General features: G+C 30.0%; 1 protein-coding gene across 1 annotated transcript in view; it reads right to left on the reverse strand.

Moving 5' to 3' along the window:
• Positions 1-2,806: 2,806 nt before the first annotated feature.
• LOC111709581 (nephrin) overlaps positions 2,807-21,456 on the reverse strand; it is a gene marked incomplete at its 3' end in the record, with an annotated part of 40,759 nt that continues 22,109 nt past the window's right edge. Inside the window, exons 13-20 of the mRNA XM_023483314.1 lie at positions 20,480-20,530; positions 14,540-14,597; positions 13,879-13,959; positions 9,760-9,866; positions 8,709-8,764; positions 7,724-7,798; positions 4,333-4,409; positions 2,807-2,889 (exon numbers count right to left, since the gene is read on the reverse strand). Coding sequence (XP_023339082.1) covers positions 2,807-2,889; positions 4,333-4,409; positions 7,724-7,798; positions 8,709-8,764; positions 9,760-9,866; positions 13,879-13,959; positions 14,540-14,597; positions 20,480-20,530 — 588 coding nt within the window. The remainder of the gene's footprint in view (positions 2,890-4,332; positions 4,410-7,723; positions 7,799-8,708; positions 8,765-9,759; positions 9,867-13,878; positions 13,960-14,539; positions 14,598-20,479; positions 20,531-21,456) is intronic.

Genomic DNA, 21,456 nt, shown 5'->3' on the forward strand with positions numbered 1-21,456 from the left:
CATTTCCTGATGAGAAGGCAAAATTGTAAGAATGTAATTCTTTAAATAAATTAAAATCATTTTAGGCAACATATTCTCATTAATATTCACCCATGAGCTTACTTGTTATAAAGTTTTAAGCCTTAAACAACTTTCTTTTTAATATTTAAACCATAAAGTAATCTAGAAAATTCTTCTTACTGTCTAAATATTTATAAATACTTTCCTTAATCGACTCGAAATTGTACAGGGTTACCCAGTAAAAATGATATATTAATAACGTCCTGAAATCCCAAGATATTATAAAATTCAATTTTACATTCAACTATAGAGACCTCTTGTGGTAGTATTTGGAACTGCCTAAACCCCCATGTCACATGCTTAGCTCTCCTTAAAAGGAATAATTCCACCGGAGCTCCTCTTTTGGAGAACTCTCCTCAAACGGAAGGAATGTCATTTATTTATATTTTCTCCCTTGAAGGGACTGTATCGTGATTTCAAGTGACCCTCCATTTTTAGGGCGTCATGTCTTTTTGTCAACGTTATCTTTAAAAGCTGTGTCTGACCAAAAATGAATTTTGACTATTTTCAATTGTGGTTTCTCTCCAAAAGTGGTTTGAGGATTTCTGATTTTCAATTGTTAGGATTAATATATTTCAAGCTAGAAAAACGAGGGTACAAAATTTAGTGTCACTAAATTTCAACAACAGTCCCTTTAAAAATAGCTTTATAATGATATATAAAATAAATTTATAGTTAAAGAGAACTAAGAATTAAAGACAAAAACTGAGCTAAATTCGCACAGTCAAGTTTTATTCTTTGTGTGCAACAAATTTTTCTATTCTCTTTATCTTTGCGACCGATGTGATGCAGACCCTTGATATTTCAAACTATGAATCTTGTGCATGAAGTTGGAAATATCAAAACTTTTCACAAACAGGTTGTAAAGATGTAGAGTTTAGAAATTGAGGCGTGAAATCAGTTCCTTTCCTTACACAAATTAATGTTGTTAGGATTGCTAATTGATTCAAATGGTTTACTTTACTTCTGAATTCACTTAACAAGTTTGAAACATTTCAAGGGACTCTTCCTGGATTTTGGAATGAATTTTGTCAAACATAAATAACTATTTTCAAGTTAATGTTCCTAAATTTTGGAAGGAATATTGTCAAACATAAATAGCTATTTTCAAGTTAGTGTTCCTAAATTTTGGAAGGAATTTGTAAAACATAAATAGCTATTTTCAAGTTAATGTTCCTAAATTTTGGAAGGGAGTTTGTAAAACATAAATTGCAATAAAATCAATGTTTCTTTTAAAATATTTGAGAAGAATTAGCATTACATATTTTTTATGTTAAATTAATTTTCTTACTCTTTCTCTGATGGGGAACTTAAAAACTGCAGTATTGGTTGTTAGGGAGGTGTGGGGGAGTGGAGGGGGCAATTTACTAGATTAAATGTTACTTTCCTAAACATTTCAATTTTCAATAAGTTTGAAATTTGACCATCTTTGAAATCTTGCATGGTTTTAAATAATTTACTCTAATGAAGGTATCATATCTACGTTGTTTGATCATGGTAAACCAGCATTTGTCACCCAAAAACTAAAAGTCTAAGGAACACCTTCCAGAGTTTCGTGGTGGTAGTTATGTTGTGAAAGGAAACATGGCGTAAAAGTAAACATCGTGCCATTGAATTATTTTATGTGAGAAAACATTTCACTTTGGAAACTTTTAGAAAATGTCCGGAAATATTTTACGATGAAAAGTTAATTTTTTCAAGTCGGAAACATTAAGGAAACTGGCAGAAAATATTTGTTGGAGGAAACGTACTGTGCTGAAACGTTTTGTGAAAGGAAACATTTTGTTGCAGGAAACGTTTTGTGGTAGGAAAGTTTTGTGGAGGAATCGTTTTGAGTGGAAACATTTTTTGGCAGCTGAGGTTTGTTGTGGGGAAACTTTTTTTTAATGTTTCGACTTTCAATCAGTTGATATATTCAATACTTTTATTTCATTTTACAGAATCAGTAACCGTAGAATCCTTTTCTTAGGAAAGCTCTGGAAAAATAAAGCTTTTTTTAATCTTTTAATCTTTTATTGTTTTGTAAAAGTTTCTAAAGCTCCTTAGACACAATTTCCATCATACATGTTTTTATTATTAACTTTAATTTTAGATGCCAAGGCCAGGGACCTCTGCATTTTGAAACCAAAAAAATAGCGTTTTTGTTTTCATTGAAGGATTTCCAACAATACTTAAAAATCTAAATTTTTTAGAGGCACCATTTTTATTTCAAGCAACCATAAACCTTTTTTGGGACCATGTGAGGTACAGCGTTTATATCAATAAAACGAAGACGACTTTTCTATTTCAGTTTTGACTTCAAGCAAGCTTTACAAGTAAACAAAGAGAATCTGTAAATTGGCAACCTATCTTTGATGATATTACAACAATATATGTATATAAATTTCTTACATTTTAAGTAATAACAACGATGAATAATTTCTTGAGCTTTCTTGTTAAAATTGGTGGACTTCAAAAAATTTGTAAATCCTAATTTTGCGTAAACAACTTTTTTAAAGGTTTCGACCTTGAGATTTAACAACAAGACTAATGAGCCATAGGTAAAATATCACTTAGAAGTGTTTTGGAAAAAATCTTAGGAAAAATGCGGGAGTTTGTTTATTTTAAAACTCTTCCATTAGACTATTGTAAAATTAACTAAAGTATTCATGAAAAAAAATTGAGTCCGATCGGTTTAGCTGTTTTGACGTTTACTGAACACAAACAAACAAACAAGCCAAACCTATAAAGAAATGGAAATACTTACATTTAATATCTAAACTAACAGCATTACTCTCCCCGTCCCCAACAGCATTAGAGGCAATACAGGTATACAGCCCACTTCTTTTCCTAAACAAAAACAGGTATACAGCTCACTTCTTTTCCTAGACAAATACAGGTATACAGCCCACTTCTTTTCCTAGACAAATACAGGTATACAGCCCACTTCTTTTCCTAGACAAATACAGGTATACAGCCCACGTCTTTTCCTAAACAAATATAGGTATACAGGCTACAGCCCATTTCTTTTCCTAGACAAATACAGACACTTTTTTCTTCAAAAATTCGATTTTTTTTGTTTAATCTAAATTGTTTTTTAAATTCGATTTTTAAGATTCCACGGGCAACGCCGGGAACTTCAGCTAGTATTGTATTTTATGTGTAATTTCCTCCAATTATGTATGCATGTTATTGTTCTTACATCTGTTCGACTACAAACCATATATATAACTTTACAGAGATAATTGTAAATGTATGTTAAGGATCCCTCCCTTCAAAAAATAAGCATAACTGACAAAACAAATGAAAATAGATATATTGAATATCAAATAAACGTAATTTCAAGTTTCTCTCAATTTATAGAATGCCATATTTGATTTACAAATTGGTTTCATTTAATCATTTTGCTTGAGCAAAATAACTGAGCATAGGATGTTTTCCTATATTAAATTTTATATTTCAAACTGCGGTTCTCTGTAAAAGTGACTTTTGGACTGATACAGAAGCGAAATTGTTGGAAAATATTTAAGTCTTTGTCACAGACTCTAATTTTCTGATTTTAATATCTATGCAACCCAATGTCCTATACCTTAGATATTTCAAACTAGAAATTCTGTTAGGCAATCTTATTTTGAGATATCAAAGGTTTACACCATCAGGTTGCAAGAACATTGGGATTAGAAAATTTTAACTTATTGCAAAGACTAAATTCTTTTAGAGAAATTATATATTTCAGAAAAAGACGATGCTTATTCAGTCTAAGGGGTAAAAGGTATCTTTGTGAATTGAGCTTGTACATCTTAAAATTGAGGATCACTTGAAATTACGTCCCTTAAAGATGTGAGAAAAAAATAATATATTAAATTTTATATTTCAAACTGCGGTTCTCTGTAAAAGTGACTTTTGGACTGATACAGAAGCTAAATTGTAGGAAACGAATTGAGTCTTTGACACAAACTCTAATTTTCTGATTTTAATATCTATGCAACCCAATGTCGTGTACCTTAGATATTTCAAACTAGAAATTCTGTTAGGCAATCTCATTTTAAAATGTCAAAGGTTTACACCATCAGGTTGCGAAGACATAGGGATTAGAAAATTTAAACTTATTGCAAAGACTTAGTTCTTTTAGAGAAATTATATATTACATTAAAAGACGATGCTTATTCAATTTAAGGGGTAAAAGGTATCTTTGTGAATTGAGCTTGTACATCTTAAAATTGAGGATCACTTGAAATTACGTCCCTAAAAGATGTGAGAAAAAAATATGTGTTGGATTAATAAAAAGCTCACCTTTTAACTCCCTGTAACACCAGACTATGGTTTCCAAAGAGAATGCCATTTTCTTTATTTTCAGACAAAAATTTTCCCTGAAAGAGATATTTTTTCATTTTTTATTCCAGTGAGAAATTGAAAAACTACTTACTGATGAGGGAAAAACATTGAATATTCGAAAGTGAAATTACAAACAGTTGGTTGGAAAATTGAAACATTTTTTAAAGTAAAATAAAGTTTTAGATTATTCTAACAACTCCAGTTATTTCCAGCTAAAAATGAGTAAGATAACCCGCTTATTCGTTATATTTGATGTATTTTTAAAACTAGGGCTAGCTAATATGTTTAAGAATAATCTAAAAGGGACAGTAAAGGAAAAATGAAAGGGGCTAAAAGCTAATCACTTTAGCTCTCGATCGCGACCCATGAAAGTCATATCTGATGTTCATATCTCGAGAAATTGATTTACAACTTTGTGAAATTTATTTATTTTTAAAAAGATCAAATTCAGCAAATAACCAACCAATCTGAAAACGATGATATCCCAGAGAAAGCTAATTATAAATTAGGTTTACTTTTATATTTGTAATTTTTATTTTTAATAGATTTCATTCATAATATTATTTATACGTCCGTATTACTTGACCAGAAATTCCACCAATGGCAGTGCAGTAAAGTGGTCACGTGATACATGCGGAGACACGTAATCAGTATACTGCTTTGCCATTGGTGATAGTTCTGGTCACGTGATTTAAGTTTAAGATTTTATCAATTTTACACATATAAATTTTCGTATTATTTTAACACAGCTTTATATCAATTTCTCGAGATAGGAACATCAGATAAAACTTTCATGGGTCGCGATCAAGAGCTAAAGTGATTAGCTTTCAGCCTATACCCCCTTTCATTTTTCCTTTACAGTCCCTTTAAAGAAAATAATTTCCTTCTTTCTTGAGGGAAAAGTTTGGTTCTTAATGAACAGCTTGCAAGCATATTTGTTGAAGACAGTTTTACAACTTTGTTGCATTTAGAGAGAATTCCAGAGAATTTATTAAAGTAAATTATACTCCCATTGCATTAGCTTGTAAAAATTCTCTGGGGGATTATATTCATCAAAACTGTAGATATATTGGGAGAAAAGTTGTTATTTTATGTTTTACGAATATTGAAAATTGTATTGTTATTGAAATTAAATTCCAAGTAAAAATCTATTAAGATTTTGTCCCGAGTCTAAAACTAAAGAATGCGCGAAATTTAAGTGATAGCTTAAAAGTTCTGAAAAATCATAATTTGCTATTTAAATATTAAGCTTTCAAAATTTAACCCTGCAGGAAATTTAAATTTCCCGGGGAAAATATGAACCAATCAGATTGCTGGAATTACGGAGATTACGGATCGACAGAGATTTTGCAACATCAGCTGTTTCGTAATTTCAATTTCTTCACAAAACTGCAGCGCGAATAATAACAAAATATATTTAATATTTATTTATTCCAGATGACGAGAAAAGATTCATAAACTTAAATCGTCAGAATAAATCATTTTCATGCATTAAATTATCGCAAAATTGAATGCAGATATTTTCGGGTTTAAAATTTTATTCTCCGAAATAGAAGAGTTAAATATTTAAGCTGTAACTTAAAATTCAGGTTCAAATTAAGTCATACGTTGCATATAAGCTAAAACTTAACATTTAAAGTCATAATTTTTTTTTCATTAGTTTTAGACTCAGAACTCCAATGAAGTGGACAAGCGTCTAGGGAAACATGAAAATTAAAAAAACTTTACGGTCGACCTGGTCTTGAAAATTGATGCATAATTTTGCTCGCTGTCTGGCTCTGATCACGAGGTTGAGTTTAAACTATGAATGCGGTGAGCTTTGAATGTTTGTGGTCTATTTTGATATTCTAACAATTTATAATTAAACCGGGTTAAATTAAAACCATGGTATGAAAGGGACTGTTAGCGAAGTTTAAAGTCACGCTTCATTCTAAGATGACACAATGTATACAATTCTAAACTTATTATTTTCAATTGACGTTTCAATACAAAGTGACTTTTGTATTTCTACTGCAGGATAGCTCATAAAAATTATCAGAATTAAACACTTTTGAGCCAAGAAAAACGTCAATATCTTCCACATTTTTTATTCAAGGAAATCGTTGTAGATCGGGCATTGTCATCTTTGCATTGAGGGTCACCTGTAATTACGCTTACAGTCCCTTTAACATGTAATCCTTTATCCAAAGGACGTCGATGAATTGGGTAAACGTTTTGTCATATTTTATTTTGTTTAGTGTGTTCGTGATTGAACTAAAGCAAAGATGAGATTTTAAAAGCTTAAACCCAAGTAAAACCCAGTCTTTGCGTCTGCTTAGACCCAAGTAAAGCTCAAGTCAAGACCCGGGTTTTTGATGGCCTTGAGTTTAGTAAAAACCAACCATCTTGGGGTTTTAAATTGAGGAATACTTGAGGAATACTTGAGGAATACTTGAGAAATACTTAAGGAATACTTTAGGAATACTTTAGGAATACTTTAGGAATACTTAAGGAATACTTTAGGATATTTAAGGAATGCTTGAGGTATATTTGAGGAATACTTTAGGAATACTCGAGGAATACTTGAGGAATAAGATCGTAATTGCAAATTTCTCCTAGCAGTGTAAAACTAGTAATAAAATCGTATTTCACACAATTTAAAAAACGTCGGAAAGGAACTTATCTCAAACTTAAATATTCTAATTTATGATATCTTTTCATATCTTTACAATCTTTGCATAGACTTTTAATGTTTTTGAATATCAAAGGTATATACTGGAAGAAAGAGGAATTTAGTATAGTTTCTTTAAAGTAAATTATAAAAGATGTTGTTTTAGAGAATTTTTCTAATATTTTAAAACACTCTTGATTGAATATTTGGTGCAGTATTGGAATAAATTAACAAGTGTCTATAATAAAGAAATAATGAGAACCTTCGAAACATATTTTTTGGGGATTTTTAACCCTGAAAAGATATATATATCTTTATATTCCATCATCTTAAATCTTCTTCAATTTCAAAAAAAAAATAATTAAAGATTAAAAGAAATCTTCTGTTTGTATTCAAAACATCGAAACCGACGAAAAATAATAAAAATCTGATAACATTTGCTTCACTATTTTTAAAAATCATCGAACTTTTAAAAAGAAATTTAAAATAGGAACATTTTGTTATGAAATAGGAACATTTTGTTAGAAAATAGGAACAAAATAAGGATATGATTCTTCCCCTTGTGTTCTGTTACAACGTTTTACAAAATATTCATATTATGTTAATTATACCAAACATTAGCATTTACAAAGAGAAAAAATATTCTGAATTAAAATCATAATTTGATATTTATTGGAAACCAAAATATGTTCTACTTACGTTATGCCTCCATGTAAGATTATACGTTGGTGGGTTTGAGTCTACAGAACATGTAAAATACACATCCTCGCCTGCCTTTTATTTAATAAATTCGATAATCAATTTTCATATGTCTTCTACTTCAGCCAGAGGATTAAATTCTTTATATTTTCTTGCTTGATAGATTGGCACTCGGTATGATTGATTTACTGGGCAGAACACCAGGTAATTTAACAGAACTTCTTTTTACCATTATCAATATTTAACAATAATTCCTCCCCTCCGAATTCCATTACTGTATTTGAAAACTATCGATATCAAATTGGAAATGAACAAACTACTTCGGCTAGAATTTTAGAATTTTGCAAAACTTTAATTCTTTCAAAGAAATGTCATCTTTAGTTATATAAATAAGATACTTTGAAAATTGGATATTTCAAACTATTTAGATGTGTATTCTGTATTCTGTATTTATAGGACTGTATTTAAAGGGACTGTATTAATAGGACTGTATTTTAAGGGACCCTTTCATTTCTAGATTGGCATTTCTGATTCACAATACTCTTTATAGCTTCAATATGAAGAAGAATAGTGATCAATTGTGACATCCTCCTATATTTTTGATTCACAATACCCTTTATAGCTTCAATATGAGGAAGAATAGTGATCAATTGTGTCAGCCTCCTATATTTCTGATTCACAATACCCTTTATAGCTTCAATATGAGGAAGAATAGTGATCAATTGTGACATCCTCCTATATTTTTATGACACCTTTATAGAGACACTGCACAATTGAAAAGTTCTATTGTATTTGTAAACAAGGAAGAATCATTAATCCTTGATAAGACAGACAAAAGTGTAGAGAGTATTGTTGCGAATCTAACACGACACATGTAAATAGAGAGCCACATGAAATAACATCTAAAATCCTTTAATTGTGTGAAGTTAAAACAAACCTATATTTCAAATTAGGACTTATAATAAATTAAGAATTTATAGATTTCCTGAATTTTCTCTGAGAGAAGACTGTGTCCAAGTTTAATACTAAGAATCGGTGAGTCTAAAGTACACAATTTATTTATATAAAGAAGTTGACTTTTACCGACAAACTATAATTTTCAAATGTCGTAGACCTTAGATATTTTAAACTATCAATTCTGTTGGTTCAAAGTTTGAAATATCGAATGTTTACATCATCAGGTTGTGAAGATAAAGGGATTAGAAAATTTGAATCATTCAACGATTGAGTTCAAATAGACAATTTAATTCAGTCCATTTCAAATATATCTCTTCAACCAAAAGAAATTTGTTGTTAATTCATCTCAAATTACGGATCATTCGAATTTGTTATTTGAAATACAAACATATCCATATTATTTTCCTTATAGGATCAAATCCAAACTATGTCGCTCTGAGCCGCCCAAAAAATGCTCTTATTAAAAAAAGACAAATTTAAAGTAAATGCAATGCTCCGGTCTTACGAAAAAGAACATATTTACAATGTTTAAATTATAAAAAGGACCTTTATTTTAAAATATTATTCCCAACATATTGTCTAAAAAGTTCTATTCCATTTTATTACGAATTAAGATTTAAGAGTACTCATTTTCAAGGCACACGTATAAATGCCTTTCTGAAAAAAAAATCGTTTTTGAGCGACATGATTTAATCAAAGTTCTTTAAGATTATCTACTCAAAAATGTTTTTACGAGAATGATAACGATGTATTAAACTTAGCTTCATTAGGAAAAAGCTGTGTTTAATGAGTATTAAATAATTAGAAGACCCTCCATTTATAGATTGGCATGTCAGATTCACAACGGCAGCGTTGAAAGCTTTGGCTCATCAATTTTTTTCTTAAATTTTCATTTGGGATTTTTCTTTAAAAATGACTTGTGCAAAATAAACACTTTTCAAGTTAGAAAAAGAACGTTGTCTTCCACATTATTTATTAGAATAAGGTTTAATGGTACCGTTGTGAATCAGGAATGACCCTCTTTAAATGAAGAGTGGCCTAAAATACCAAGGACAGTCCCTTGAAGTATTTAATCTTACATCTGACTGTGAGCATAATCTTGTGTTGTCTCGGTTGTCCGGGATAAAGTTGGTTTACCACAGAACAAGATATATTAGCTTTATTATCTCCAGGTCGGGGGGTGTACCTTAACAACAAGATATAATAGCTTTATTATCTCCAGGTCGGGGGGTGTACCTTAACAACAAGATATATTAGCTTTATTATCTCCAGGTCGGGGGTGTACCTTAACAACAAATGACAACACACAAATTTTATATACCTGACATTTTGTTTTGTACTTTCTAACGAAATGGATATTATTTCGATTTTAAGAACAAAATGTTATGGTTTGTTACCAACACTAACAGTGTAGTTATATAAATAAATGTACTATCTAAATATATATATATTTTTAATGTATACTTAGAATTATCCAGGTTGGGAAGGAATTCTTCTGATTTCAAAGTGGGATAATCTGATTTAAAATCATTCAAATATTTAAATAAAAATATCAGTTAAAGTTGCCATTTACAGTTAAAAATATAATCTTTATATGTAGATGACACTAAAAAACATAAAAACGAAATCAAAAAAAAAATTCTATTTTTATGCGGTATGGTACCCATAAAAGCTTTGTCTAATCAAGCTTAAATTTTATATCCTTTTTATGCGGTATGGTACCCATAAAAGCTTTGTCTAATCAAGCTTAAATTTTATATCATTTTTTGTTTGTTTTTTATTTGCGTCTCTGCAAAAGTGACTTGGTAATTTCTTGCTATAGTTAAACAATGGAAATATTATTAGAATAAACAATTGTCAATCCAGAAAAACGACGTTATCTCCAACATTATCAGATTAATGTTTTGAGGGTACCATAGTGATTCGGAAGCAACCTAATAGTGTAAACCTTCGATATTTAACTTAGAGTATTTGATCTAACACTAAAAATATTCATAGTTTAAAATATATAAGGTCTACGACATTGGGTGGCAAAGATTAAAAAATCAGAGTTTGTGGCAAAAACTTATTTCCTTTTGCAAAAAAATTGTCGACGTAGGTGAGAGGAAGAGGCCGGTTGGTGTTTTAAAAATCTTGAAAAAATCAATTTTTTTCAAATTTTGAGGTATCTCTAAAAGTCCTTTGAAAAACACTTTAAAAAATAAAGTAAAAAGATGTCTCACGTTTAAATTTTGACAGTAAAAATTTTCGAAGTACCTTTGAATTTTCTTTTTTTTTACTGTTAACATCAAAGTTGGATTGGTGACATATATCTAAGAACCACACTCCCTTGTCTTCATTTTAGGGGGGAAAAATGGGACCACCTTTTTGTCCAAAATAAGCCAAACCGGTATAGGGTTAACAGTTTCGTATTTTTAACTTAAATTTGATATTGAGTTTGGATTTATAAAATGATACTTTTCACCGATGGAAAGTAGGAAATCTATTTTCTATATCTTTTTAAAAGTTTACGAAGAGATTTAGCTCCAATTTATAAAACACTTGATAACCTTGTAAACTGTGAAGTAAAACTGAACTCAATACACTTTAAGCGTAGTTTTACATTTTCACCTTAAATGTTAAACTTTTACTTTATTAGAAAATCGGTTTTCTTTAACTAAACTGCGAACATTATAATGTGTACTTTTGAAGGTAAATTTTTAATTTTATTGAAATGAAAGATAACCTTGTTTTGATACCCTTTAAACATTCATTTATGTCACACTTCAGTAGACAGAATAAAAAGGTAAAAATTTGTTTGCGACTTTACTGGCACGGCTTTGTGAACTTGTATCTCCTCTAATTTTGATTTTCTTCAAACTTATGATAAAAAAGATTTACTTGGTCGCATGCAACGTGTACACGAGCAATCAGGAGACATCTGTATTTAGGGATATTTAAGGATCCTTTGAATAGGAAATGCAAAATATTTTAAAATAGACAATTTTCATAAACGTTATGTTTTATGTATAAAATTGGAGTATTTCTGTAAAAGTTGTAAAACTTAACCCCTGAATGCAACAAGTGGCCGTGAGATGTCAGTCAAAAAACATTACATGGAACCGTAGCATGGCGTGCTGGGACACTATAGGCCTGCTCAGCCTATCCAGGTAAAGTGTAAGAGCAGTCTGTGTAGTCTGTGGTCGCATGTTTAAAATGCAAAACATTCTTGTTCTTCATAATATTTCTTTAATGAGAGGTATTATGGTGGAAAATGTGTAAACCTTAATTTGGGAAAACCTAACGTACTACTAAACTTTTGGTGCACAGCAGTATTACAAAGTGGGGTTGAGCAGAGAGTAAGCATTCAATTCGTAAAGGAATTGAGTCTTTTGTGACAAACTCAAATTTTTTACTCGAAATGAAAAAATGAAATCTATAAAACTGTTCAAAGGCATTGAGTCTTTCTTTGCCACAAGCTCAAACTTACTAATCATTCTATCTTTGCATTATAATGGTGCAAACCTTTGATATTTCAAACTTAGATTATTTGATCAAACAAAATTCAGAGTTTGAAATCTCCAATGTCTTCGGCATTTGATTTCAAAGCTATTAAAAGAACCGTTCACTTACTTGGGTAATTTGAGGGTAAACTAAATAGCCTTTAAGCTATTTATTAGTCTTACTTTTCAAAGACAACTGTGGCCTGATTTATTATTCAGAATTCCAGCGAAAAGGTATGATACTTTTACAGAGACAATAAATAATGCTTTTTGTCATAGTCATGGATTAAACAAATTTCAAATATTAAATTAGATTGTGTTATATAATAGTAAATTGTGGATATCTTTAATTTTTTTTAAATTATTTTTAAATTATCTATTTTCTAAAAATATATTATTTTTAACATTTGACGGTTTAATACGTTTTCTCTACTTCCCCAGAAATCCCCTTGATTTATTGAAGAGTTAGAATTTAGGAACCTGTTTGTCTGAGAGAGAAAGTAGTCTTTGTAAACGTGTTAATTTTTTAAGTCATGTTTGAACACGGAAAACGGTAATTTCTTGCTAATTCTAAAATCAAAAGTTTTTACATTTTATTATATAATGGCTGACACATGATGTCATTAAAATATGATAATCTTAGATTTTTTGGGTTGTTGTTACAGAAAAAAACTTTAAATAGTGCCTATGCAAAGGTATCATACCTGGAATATAAACGATAAACCGTCTTTTTCTCCGGTCATAAATATCTTTGAAAAGTAATAGCAATGAATAGCTAATAGGCTAATTATTTTACCATGAAATTACCCAAATAAGTGAGCGGTCCCTTCAAAAGTTTAAAGTTTACCATTTTAAATCGCAAACGTCCCTCATAAAATTATGTCCTTTAAAAATGAGACTTTTTTTACTTGATTTTAAAATAATCATCGTAACAAAGAAACTGAGTCTTTGACACAAAATCAAATATTTAGTTAGTTATATCTTTGCAACTAGATAATAAAAACCCTTGATATTTCAAACTTGAACTATTTGATCTAACAGAATTCATAGTTTGAAAAATCTAAGATCACATTAGGTGCAAAAATAAAAAAGATTAGAAAATCAGAGTTTGTGTCATTGGCTTCACTGATTTCTTGTATCAAAATTCTCGTTATTTTGAAAGACTTTTGGCAAATTACAGATAGTACGAACTATACTGTAATTAGACATAATTCGGATTTTTGTTAACAAAGATTGCTTTATCAAACTTTGCAATAATTTTTATTCTCAGTGGAAATACAAGGGATAAACGAACCAAGCATTGATAATTGGTTTTTGGTCATTTAAATCTATTATTTTGTGTACCCTGTATAAACTATGACCAAATACTGGCCTTGGCGTAATCGGTTGATCTTAATATCCACTTTTAAGTTTAATTTGAGAATCATCGAATAAAGATTAAATTAATCTGCAGATTAACTAAAGAATGAGATCGGGCATTGATCTCGATATGCACAATACAAGGTTTCCAGCTCATGACTAGCTTGAAATCTATACTTTCCGTTTCAAAGTAAACCAAATAAATTTAGAATTTTTTTAACAAAACTAAGAACATTCCCGTGGTTCTACCATACTCCTCACAAAAAAAGGCACCTCGGTCAAAGGGATCATGAGTTATGATTCGACATACAAGTAAACAGACATATATAGATTATATATAAATAAAGATATATATACCTGAGCTGGGAAAACCAAGAAAACAGTTTATTATCCTTTGACTGACTATGGTTGATTAATTCTCTTTTTCCAATAAACCACCTTTAATTTAATTCAAATTATATTAAAATCCTTTTTGTGTAAAAAAAAAAGTTAATTTTATTAATTTCTTTTCAACTTTATATCAAATCTTTTCAAATTTTACACAAAACTATTCTTGTTAATTTATATTTAATTACATAGCAAATTAAAGCTAAATTAAGTCTTTAACACAAACTCAAATTTTCTATATTTTCGTAACCTGATGGTGTAGACCTTTGGTATTTTAAACTTAGATTATTTGATCTAACAGAATTCACAGTTTGAAAAATGTAAGGTCTACAACATCTGGATTAAACAGTCAGAGTTTGTGGCAAAGACCCAATTCCTTTGCTGAAAAAAAAAATGTGATAAAGTCACACGATAGTATAATGTTATTATTTGCTAATCTTTATATGTTTTATATTTCAAGCAATTAAATCTTTTGAATACAATAAGCAAAGTTTAAAATATGTCAAAGGTTGAAATCATCATGCAGTATGAAAAGAAAGACTAGAATGTGCAGCATGTTTTTTTTGCAAAACATTGTGAAATTATATTTTATTTGAACTTTTTGTTTGATTTTAAATATAATGCATTGTTCCTAAATGTAGTTGGACCACTGGAGTTAACCGCTCTACATGTGAAATTATATTCCTCGCCTAACATCATTTTTAGAATTATTGATAAGGTGCTCTGAGACACTATTTCGGGTAAATATTTGGCTTTTAAAGGGACAGTAAGCGTAATTTCAAGTGACCCTCTATGAAAAATGGCAGTGACCAAATCACAAAAATACCCTTACAAACTTTTTCTGATCATGTATGAATTATATATCAATTCTTTAATTCTTAAAACTGATTATTTATTATTATTTTTTTTCTTGAAAGGTGACTTGCGCATTTCTACGGCAGGAAAAAATATTGTAAATTTCAGAAATAAACACTTTAATCTAAAAAACGCCAATACCTTCCACATCATTGATCAGATAAAGGTTTCAAGGGTACCATTGTAAATCGGGCTTTGGCATCTTTGTATGGTGTGTTACTTAAAAATTGCGTTTTTCATATTTTTATATTTTTATAATCTCGAAATACTTTATTTTTTAAACCGTTATTAATGCGAACTTAAGTTTCTGATCTTAACAAATTAGGTTTCAAATGAAAAAGAATTTAGGTCCAATTACCATGTTATTTGCGCCAAAATTGTAATAGTAGTACAAACACTTGTATTCCTTTATTCCTTTTTTTAGAATTTTTTGTTTAAGTGAACACCATTTACAATATTTATACATTACACACTTTTGACTGATGTGTTTTGCATCACTGAGAGTAATACATTGCCGCTATCAAAAGCAAATACATTGTTGTTCCATATAGACCTGTCAATTCTGAACAAAACCCTGTACGATATTGGCTTTTTATTATCAACTGGACAACCGACTTTCTTCTTGTTTTAAAAGTTTTCAATTCTATAAAGCATTTCATAATCAATATACAGAGGTAATAAATTGACAGTTTTAACTTTCTGGTTTTTTATTCAATTTTAAGAGAATTGTTATTCTGCATTTTTACTCTGAAATTCACGATCCTTGCATGCAGACATAAAGGTTTAATTCTTATTTTATATCTTACTAGCTGAAGGGCCCGGCGTTGCCCGTGGAAAAAAAGTGAGAAAAAAAACATTTGAAAAAAAAAATTTTAATTAAAAAAAAAAGTACAAACTTTTTTTGCCTTAAACACCTCCCAGACACCTATGAGTGTCCACAAGAAAAAATCAGTCCATTCGGTCAACCTGTTTGGCCGGCTACCAGTGACATATATACGAATGTATTGTTTCAATATTATTAATTATTATAATGGATATTTTCGAGGATTTTTATAATCATTTTTCCCACATTTTTAAAATACAATATAGAATGAATCATTCGATCTAATTTATAATTGCTAAATTTGAAATATATATATATTCAAAAATATTTAAAAAATATTAAAAAATAAAAGGTTTTTCCATATCTTTGAGTCTTTGCCACAACCCTAAATTTTCTATTCGCTTTATCTTTGCAACCTGACGGTGTAAACCGGTATTGTTTAAAACTTATACTATTTGATCTAATAGAATTTATAGTTGGAAATATCTTCCACATTGTGTTGCAGAGATTTAGTTGGGGATTAGGAAATTAGATTTTGTAGCAAAGACTTATTATTTTAAGTATCAACCATCTTATGATTTTATTTAGGAATATATTTTTTCTTCTGGGATTTTTATTTAGATAATTGTTTGTTTTTGACTATTTTATCTTTCGCAATATTCAAATTTAAACCTAAAACAAACAAAGAAGAAGTAAAAATCTCTAATTTTTTTTATGTTTTTCAAAGAAATTGAGTCTTTGCCACCCACTCAAATTTTGTAATCTCTATATCTTTGCAACCTAATGGTGTAAACCTTAGAAATTTCTTAGATTCTTAAATCTAACAGAATTCATAGTTTGAAATATCTAAGGTCTACGACATCGGGTGGCAAAGATATAAGGATTTGAAAATCAGAGTTTGTGAAAAAGACTCAACTCTATAAATTTGTTAAAGAACCGAAATTTATATCTTACTTTTGAATTTTCTGAATAGAATTCTAAAAAATTGAATTAAAATCATAATTTAATTTTAAGAATACTTTTGTAGATATAGATAGATGTCAAACTTTACTTGAGTAGCAATTTCCATTTTCAAAATTCCAGTTTTAAAACATACAATTGAAATTGTATCTGAGCATTTTCTATCCCCTAGAGAAATAACAAGATATATATATCATTTCAACTTTTATCTAACTCATTCCACCAAATAATGAACTTTCAATGAACGAAATTAATTTTTGATGATACAAATTACAAATGTTAAAGATCTTGAAATTCATTGCTTCAATGTCGTTATTTCGTGATTCAGTCTGGAATATTTTTTAACAAAAAAAACTGTTTAAGCTCGCAGATAAATTTATTTTTGCATTCCAAAAATGGTTTTATTTTAAATTCAATTTTTTTAATACAGGGGACACTAGTTCCAACACCATTTCTATTAGAACTGGGCACAAATTTAAAGATTGGGTTTTTAGGATCCCGAGAGTAAAAGACAAAAGTCCATAATAAAAACTATAACCAACATTTTATTAAGCATCACGAGGACAACAATTCCCAATATTAAAATATTTTCTGAAATAAAAATTATAAAAGGAGTTCTTTTATATTAAACCCCTTGAGCGTTTTTAAGATAATGTCAGGTTATGGCCATTCTCGACAATATCCTAAATTGGGATCCTTGTCGCGTCCTGCTTTCCCGTTTTTGGGAATTCAATCCGCAATATTTTGTTTCTCAAAGTTGTAATGATTTATATTTATAATAGAACAGCATGTTTTTATTTTCTATTTTTTTTCTATTTTACTTATCAGAAAATCTTGTTTTGTTACTTAAATGCTTAGGAACAGACATTGATATGAATTCGAGTAATTTTCTCAAACCTAGGATATGTTCCAAAACGGGACTGAGCTGAATGAGGTTAATTTTTCAAAATAGGGATATGTTCGAAAATGAAATCAAGAATAAAAAAAACTAATTCTTTACTCGGCTTCTGGATTTAAAGAAGTATGCTATTGAAAAAAATAGCGTAGCTACTGATGTCCCCTGTAATCAGGTCTGGAAAGAAATAAAGTACTTTCTAATGTACCCTGTAATAAGGTCTTGAAAAAATAACGTAGCTACTGATGTCCCCTGTAATCAGGTCTTGAAAGAAATAAAGTACTTACTAATGTACCCTGTAATAAGGTCTTGAAAAAATAACGTAGCTATTCATGTCCCCTGTAATAAGATCTTGAAAAAATAACGTAGCTACTAATGTCCTCTGTAATAAGGTCTTTAAAACTATATCGTAGCTACTAATGTCCTCTGTAATATTTGGTCTAAAAAGAAAGCCAAAAGCCTTGCAGAACATATTACATAGATACGTTCTGTTAGAAATTTTCAGGAATATGTCGACTTTGAGGTGTCTTAGTGCCTTGAACTTTTATTGGACCTCGCTAACTTAATTTTATACTTTTTGTCCTATAGACGTGTAAATTTAGAACTAGAAGTTATTGCTTTAGTTTTGAAGAAGTAATTGGCAAAATTCTCATAAATTTTTTTATTAGGAGCTTGTAACCTTTGGGTCGCATGCTTAGTTTAGAGCTAGGGTGTTTATGCTGATGTTTATGGTTTTCCAATGATGCGTTATAATACTCTTAAACTTTCTTTCATCGACTGTACATGAATACCTAGGTTCTTTCATCGACTGTACATGAATACTAGGTTCTGGTCTCAAGTTAACATATTCTAATCTACATATCGTTGCAACCAGATACTAATGTAAACCTTATGTATAATTAGCGTAATATATTTGATGTAACATATTTAAAGTTTGAAATATCTGTGGACATCGGGTTGCAAAGATACTGGGATTACAAATCACAATTTATGACACCGAGTCAATGCCTTAGCATTATCAATCTTAAAGTAAGAGACCGGTTAGGAAACATATTTGAGCTGAAAGTGCAGTTTTCTAGAGATAACTTTAAGATTCATTATATACCAATGAGACATTTTTACAGTGTACAATTTTAAATAAGAGCGTAAAGTCGTTTCTAATATTTCACCAGTTGTTTCAGCCACCAGAAGAAACGTTTTTTGCAATTATTTAATAACTCGGACAAAACATGTAAAAAAAAACATTTCTATAAACTAATTTGCTGTTTAGGAACATATTTCTTAAAAGAAATTATGGGTGAAAAGTATTTGAGCTAGAAAGCCCACATTTTCTGACTTTCTAACCAACACATGCCCATCACTTAAGGCTAAAAGCTGGGCTTTTATACCTGCTGCCTGAGTCCCCAGACATACTGCCTAGATACTTTATTTCACATTCACCCGACTGAATCTATAATTAGACCTACTTCCACTCATTAAATTTCAATATTTTATAGCTCTTTAGAAGCCTATAACAAAAGCAACCAGATTGCACAATTTTTGCAAACAAATTTTCCACAGACACTTTAAAGGGAATTTGCACATTTTCAGTTTTTTCTTGAAAACACATTCAGGTTTTAAAAATCCTAAAAATGTTTTTGCAGATTTAAATTCACTGGGTTAAGGGCTTTTTTAAAACATGTACTGTTTTTTTTTGCACAAATTTTGCTTAATTACTAGATTTCGCAATAAATGTTTGATTTTTTGCAAATTTGCCAAATTTTTTTGCAGATTACTGAAGTAGAGCCTAAGGGCTTTCGAAAAACGTATCAAATAAAAAAAAATAGAGGGGGGGTAATTTCCCCCCCCCCCAGGGAATCAGTCATTAAACCAGACGTAAATAGGGTTCATAACTTCATTCCTTTGTTCAACTTGTTTGTATACATGCAACCAGTTTGTAGAATAGGAATCAACTTGATTGTATACATGCAACCAGTTTGTAGAATAGGAATCAACTTGATTGTATACATGCAACCAGTTTGTAGAATAGGAATACATGCAACCAGTTTGTAGAATAGGAATCAACTTGATTGTATACATGCAACCAGTTTGTAGAAATGGAATTGTTACATATTTTGTCCATGTTAAGAACTGTAAAAAAAAACGTTACTTCTGCAGGCTTAACGCCTGATATGTTCGTATAAAAAAATTGCACACCGTAGAAATGTCTCATTGGTATCAAATGAATCTTAAAGTTGTTCTCAACAATATTGCACTTTTAGCTCAAATATGTTACATAGCCGGTCTCTCCCTTTTAGCTTTGTTCAATTTATTTTTTGTTTTCGACATTTAATGTAGAAAAAGTGTGTTTTTTCAACAAAAAATCTCTTCAATTTAAAAAATCGTCTAAAATACACTTTAAATGATGTTTGTATGATGACTGTAGATATGTTCAATATTTATGAATTTTCTTTTTGTAAGAGACTTTTTAACCCCGGAAAATTAGTAAACTGTTAAAAACTAAAGATTTTTATTAATAATTTTCAAATCTTTTAATAAACTTTGTTTTAATACCACAGCAGAAAGTTAAGAACAAAGTTTTAGAACTAAAAATTATGAAATATTGAAAAAATATAAAATTTTATCATTTTAAATTGCTTTTATGTAGCAGGGACAATGAGAAAATGTCCAGCTATTTCCCAGAAAAGGTTTAAGTATTTTGTTTTTAATCACACTGGCAATGCAAACTGTAAGTAAAATGTATCTAAATATAAAATGATGTTGCCTGCTGTAAGTTTATCACTGTAAGTAAAAGGTATTTAAATATAAAATGATGTTGCCAGCTGTCATTTTATCACTGTAAGTAAAAGGTATTTAAATATAAAATGATGTTGCCTGCTGTCATTTTATCACTGTAAGTAAATATATCTAAATATAAAATGATGTTGCCTGCTGTCATTTTATCACTGTAAGTAAAAGATATTTAAATATAAAATGATGTTGCCAGCTGTCATTTTATCACTGTTAGTAAAAGGTATTTAAATATAAAATGATGTTGCCTGCTGTAAGTTTATCACTGTTTTCCTCAATCCAAACTCTATCTGGAGGATCTGTAATCAATATTATATTAATATCAAACATTAAATGGATCCACTGGTAAAGTCATTTTAAATGACTCTCCATTTGCATGGCATGTCCGATTTACCATGGTGCCATTTAAACCTTTGTTTGCTTAAGGCTATAATTATTTTCATAGCTGGAAATAAACTGAGTCTTTGACACAAACTCAAATTTTTGTATCCATATACGTTTGCATCCTAATTAAAAACCTTTGATATTTCAGACTATTTGAATTATCAAAATTCATAGTTTCAAATATCTTAGGTCTATGATATCAGGTTGCAAAGATATAGAGATTAGAAAATCTTACATCCTTCAGCGCCTAAAAACCGACATTGTTGTCGAGTGTACTCTGTAACCTCGAGTTCTAGAGTAACCTCAAGTCATCGAGTATACATGGTAACCTAGAGTCTTCGAGTATACATTGTAACCTAGAGTCCTCGAGTGTTCACTGCAACCTCAAGTCATCGAGTATACATTGTAACCTAGAGTCCTCGAGTGTTCACTGTAACCTCAAGTCTTCGAGTATACAATGTAACCTCGAGTTCTCGAGTGTACACTGTAACCTTGAGTCCTCGAGTACTGTAACCTCGGGTCCTAGATTATACACTGTAACCTCGAGTTCTTGAGTTTACACTGTAAGCTTGATGGGTCCTTGAGTATACACTGTAACCTCGAGTTCTTGAGTGTACACTGTAAACTTGATGGGTCCTTGAGTATAAACTGTAACCTCGAGAACCCAAGTTTACTCTGTAACCTCGATGACTCGAGCATACACTGTAACCTCAAGTCCTCGAGTATACACTGTAACCTCAAGTCCTCGAGTATACACTTTAACATCAAGTCCTCGAGTATATAGTGTAACGTCGAGTCCTCGAGTATACACTGTAACCTCAAGTCCTCGAGTATACACTGT

Source organism: Eurytemora carolleeae, unplaced genomic scaffold (assembly GCF_000591075.1).
Source record: "Eurytemora carolleeae unplaced genomic scaffold, Eaff_2.0 scaffold947, whole genome shotgun sequence".
In the NCBI taxonomy this organism is placed as follows: domain Eukaryota; kingdom Metazoa; phylum Arthropoda; class Copepoda; order Calanoida; family Temoridae; genus Eurytemora; species Eurytemora carolleeae.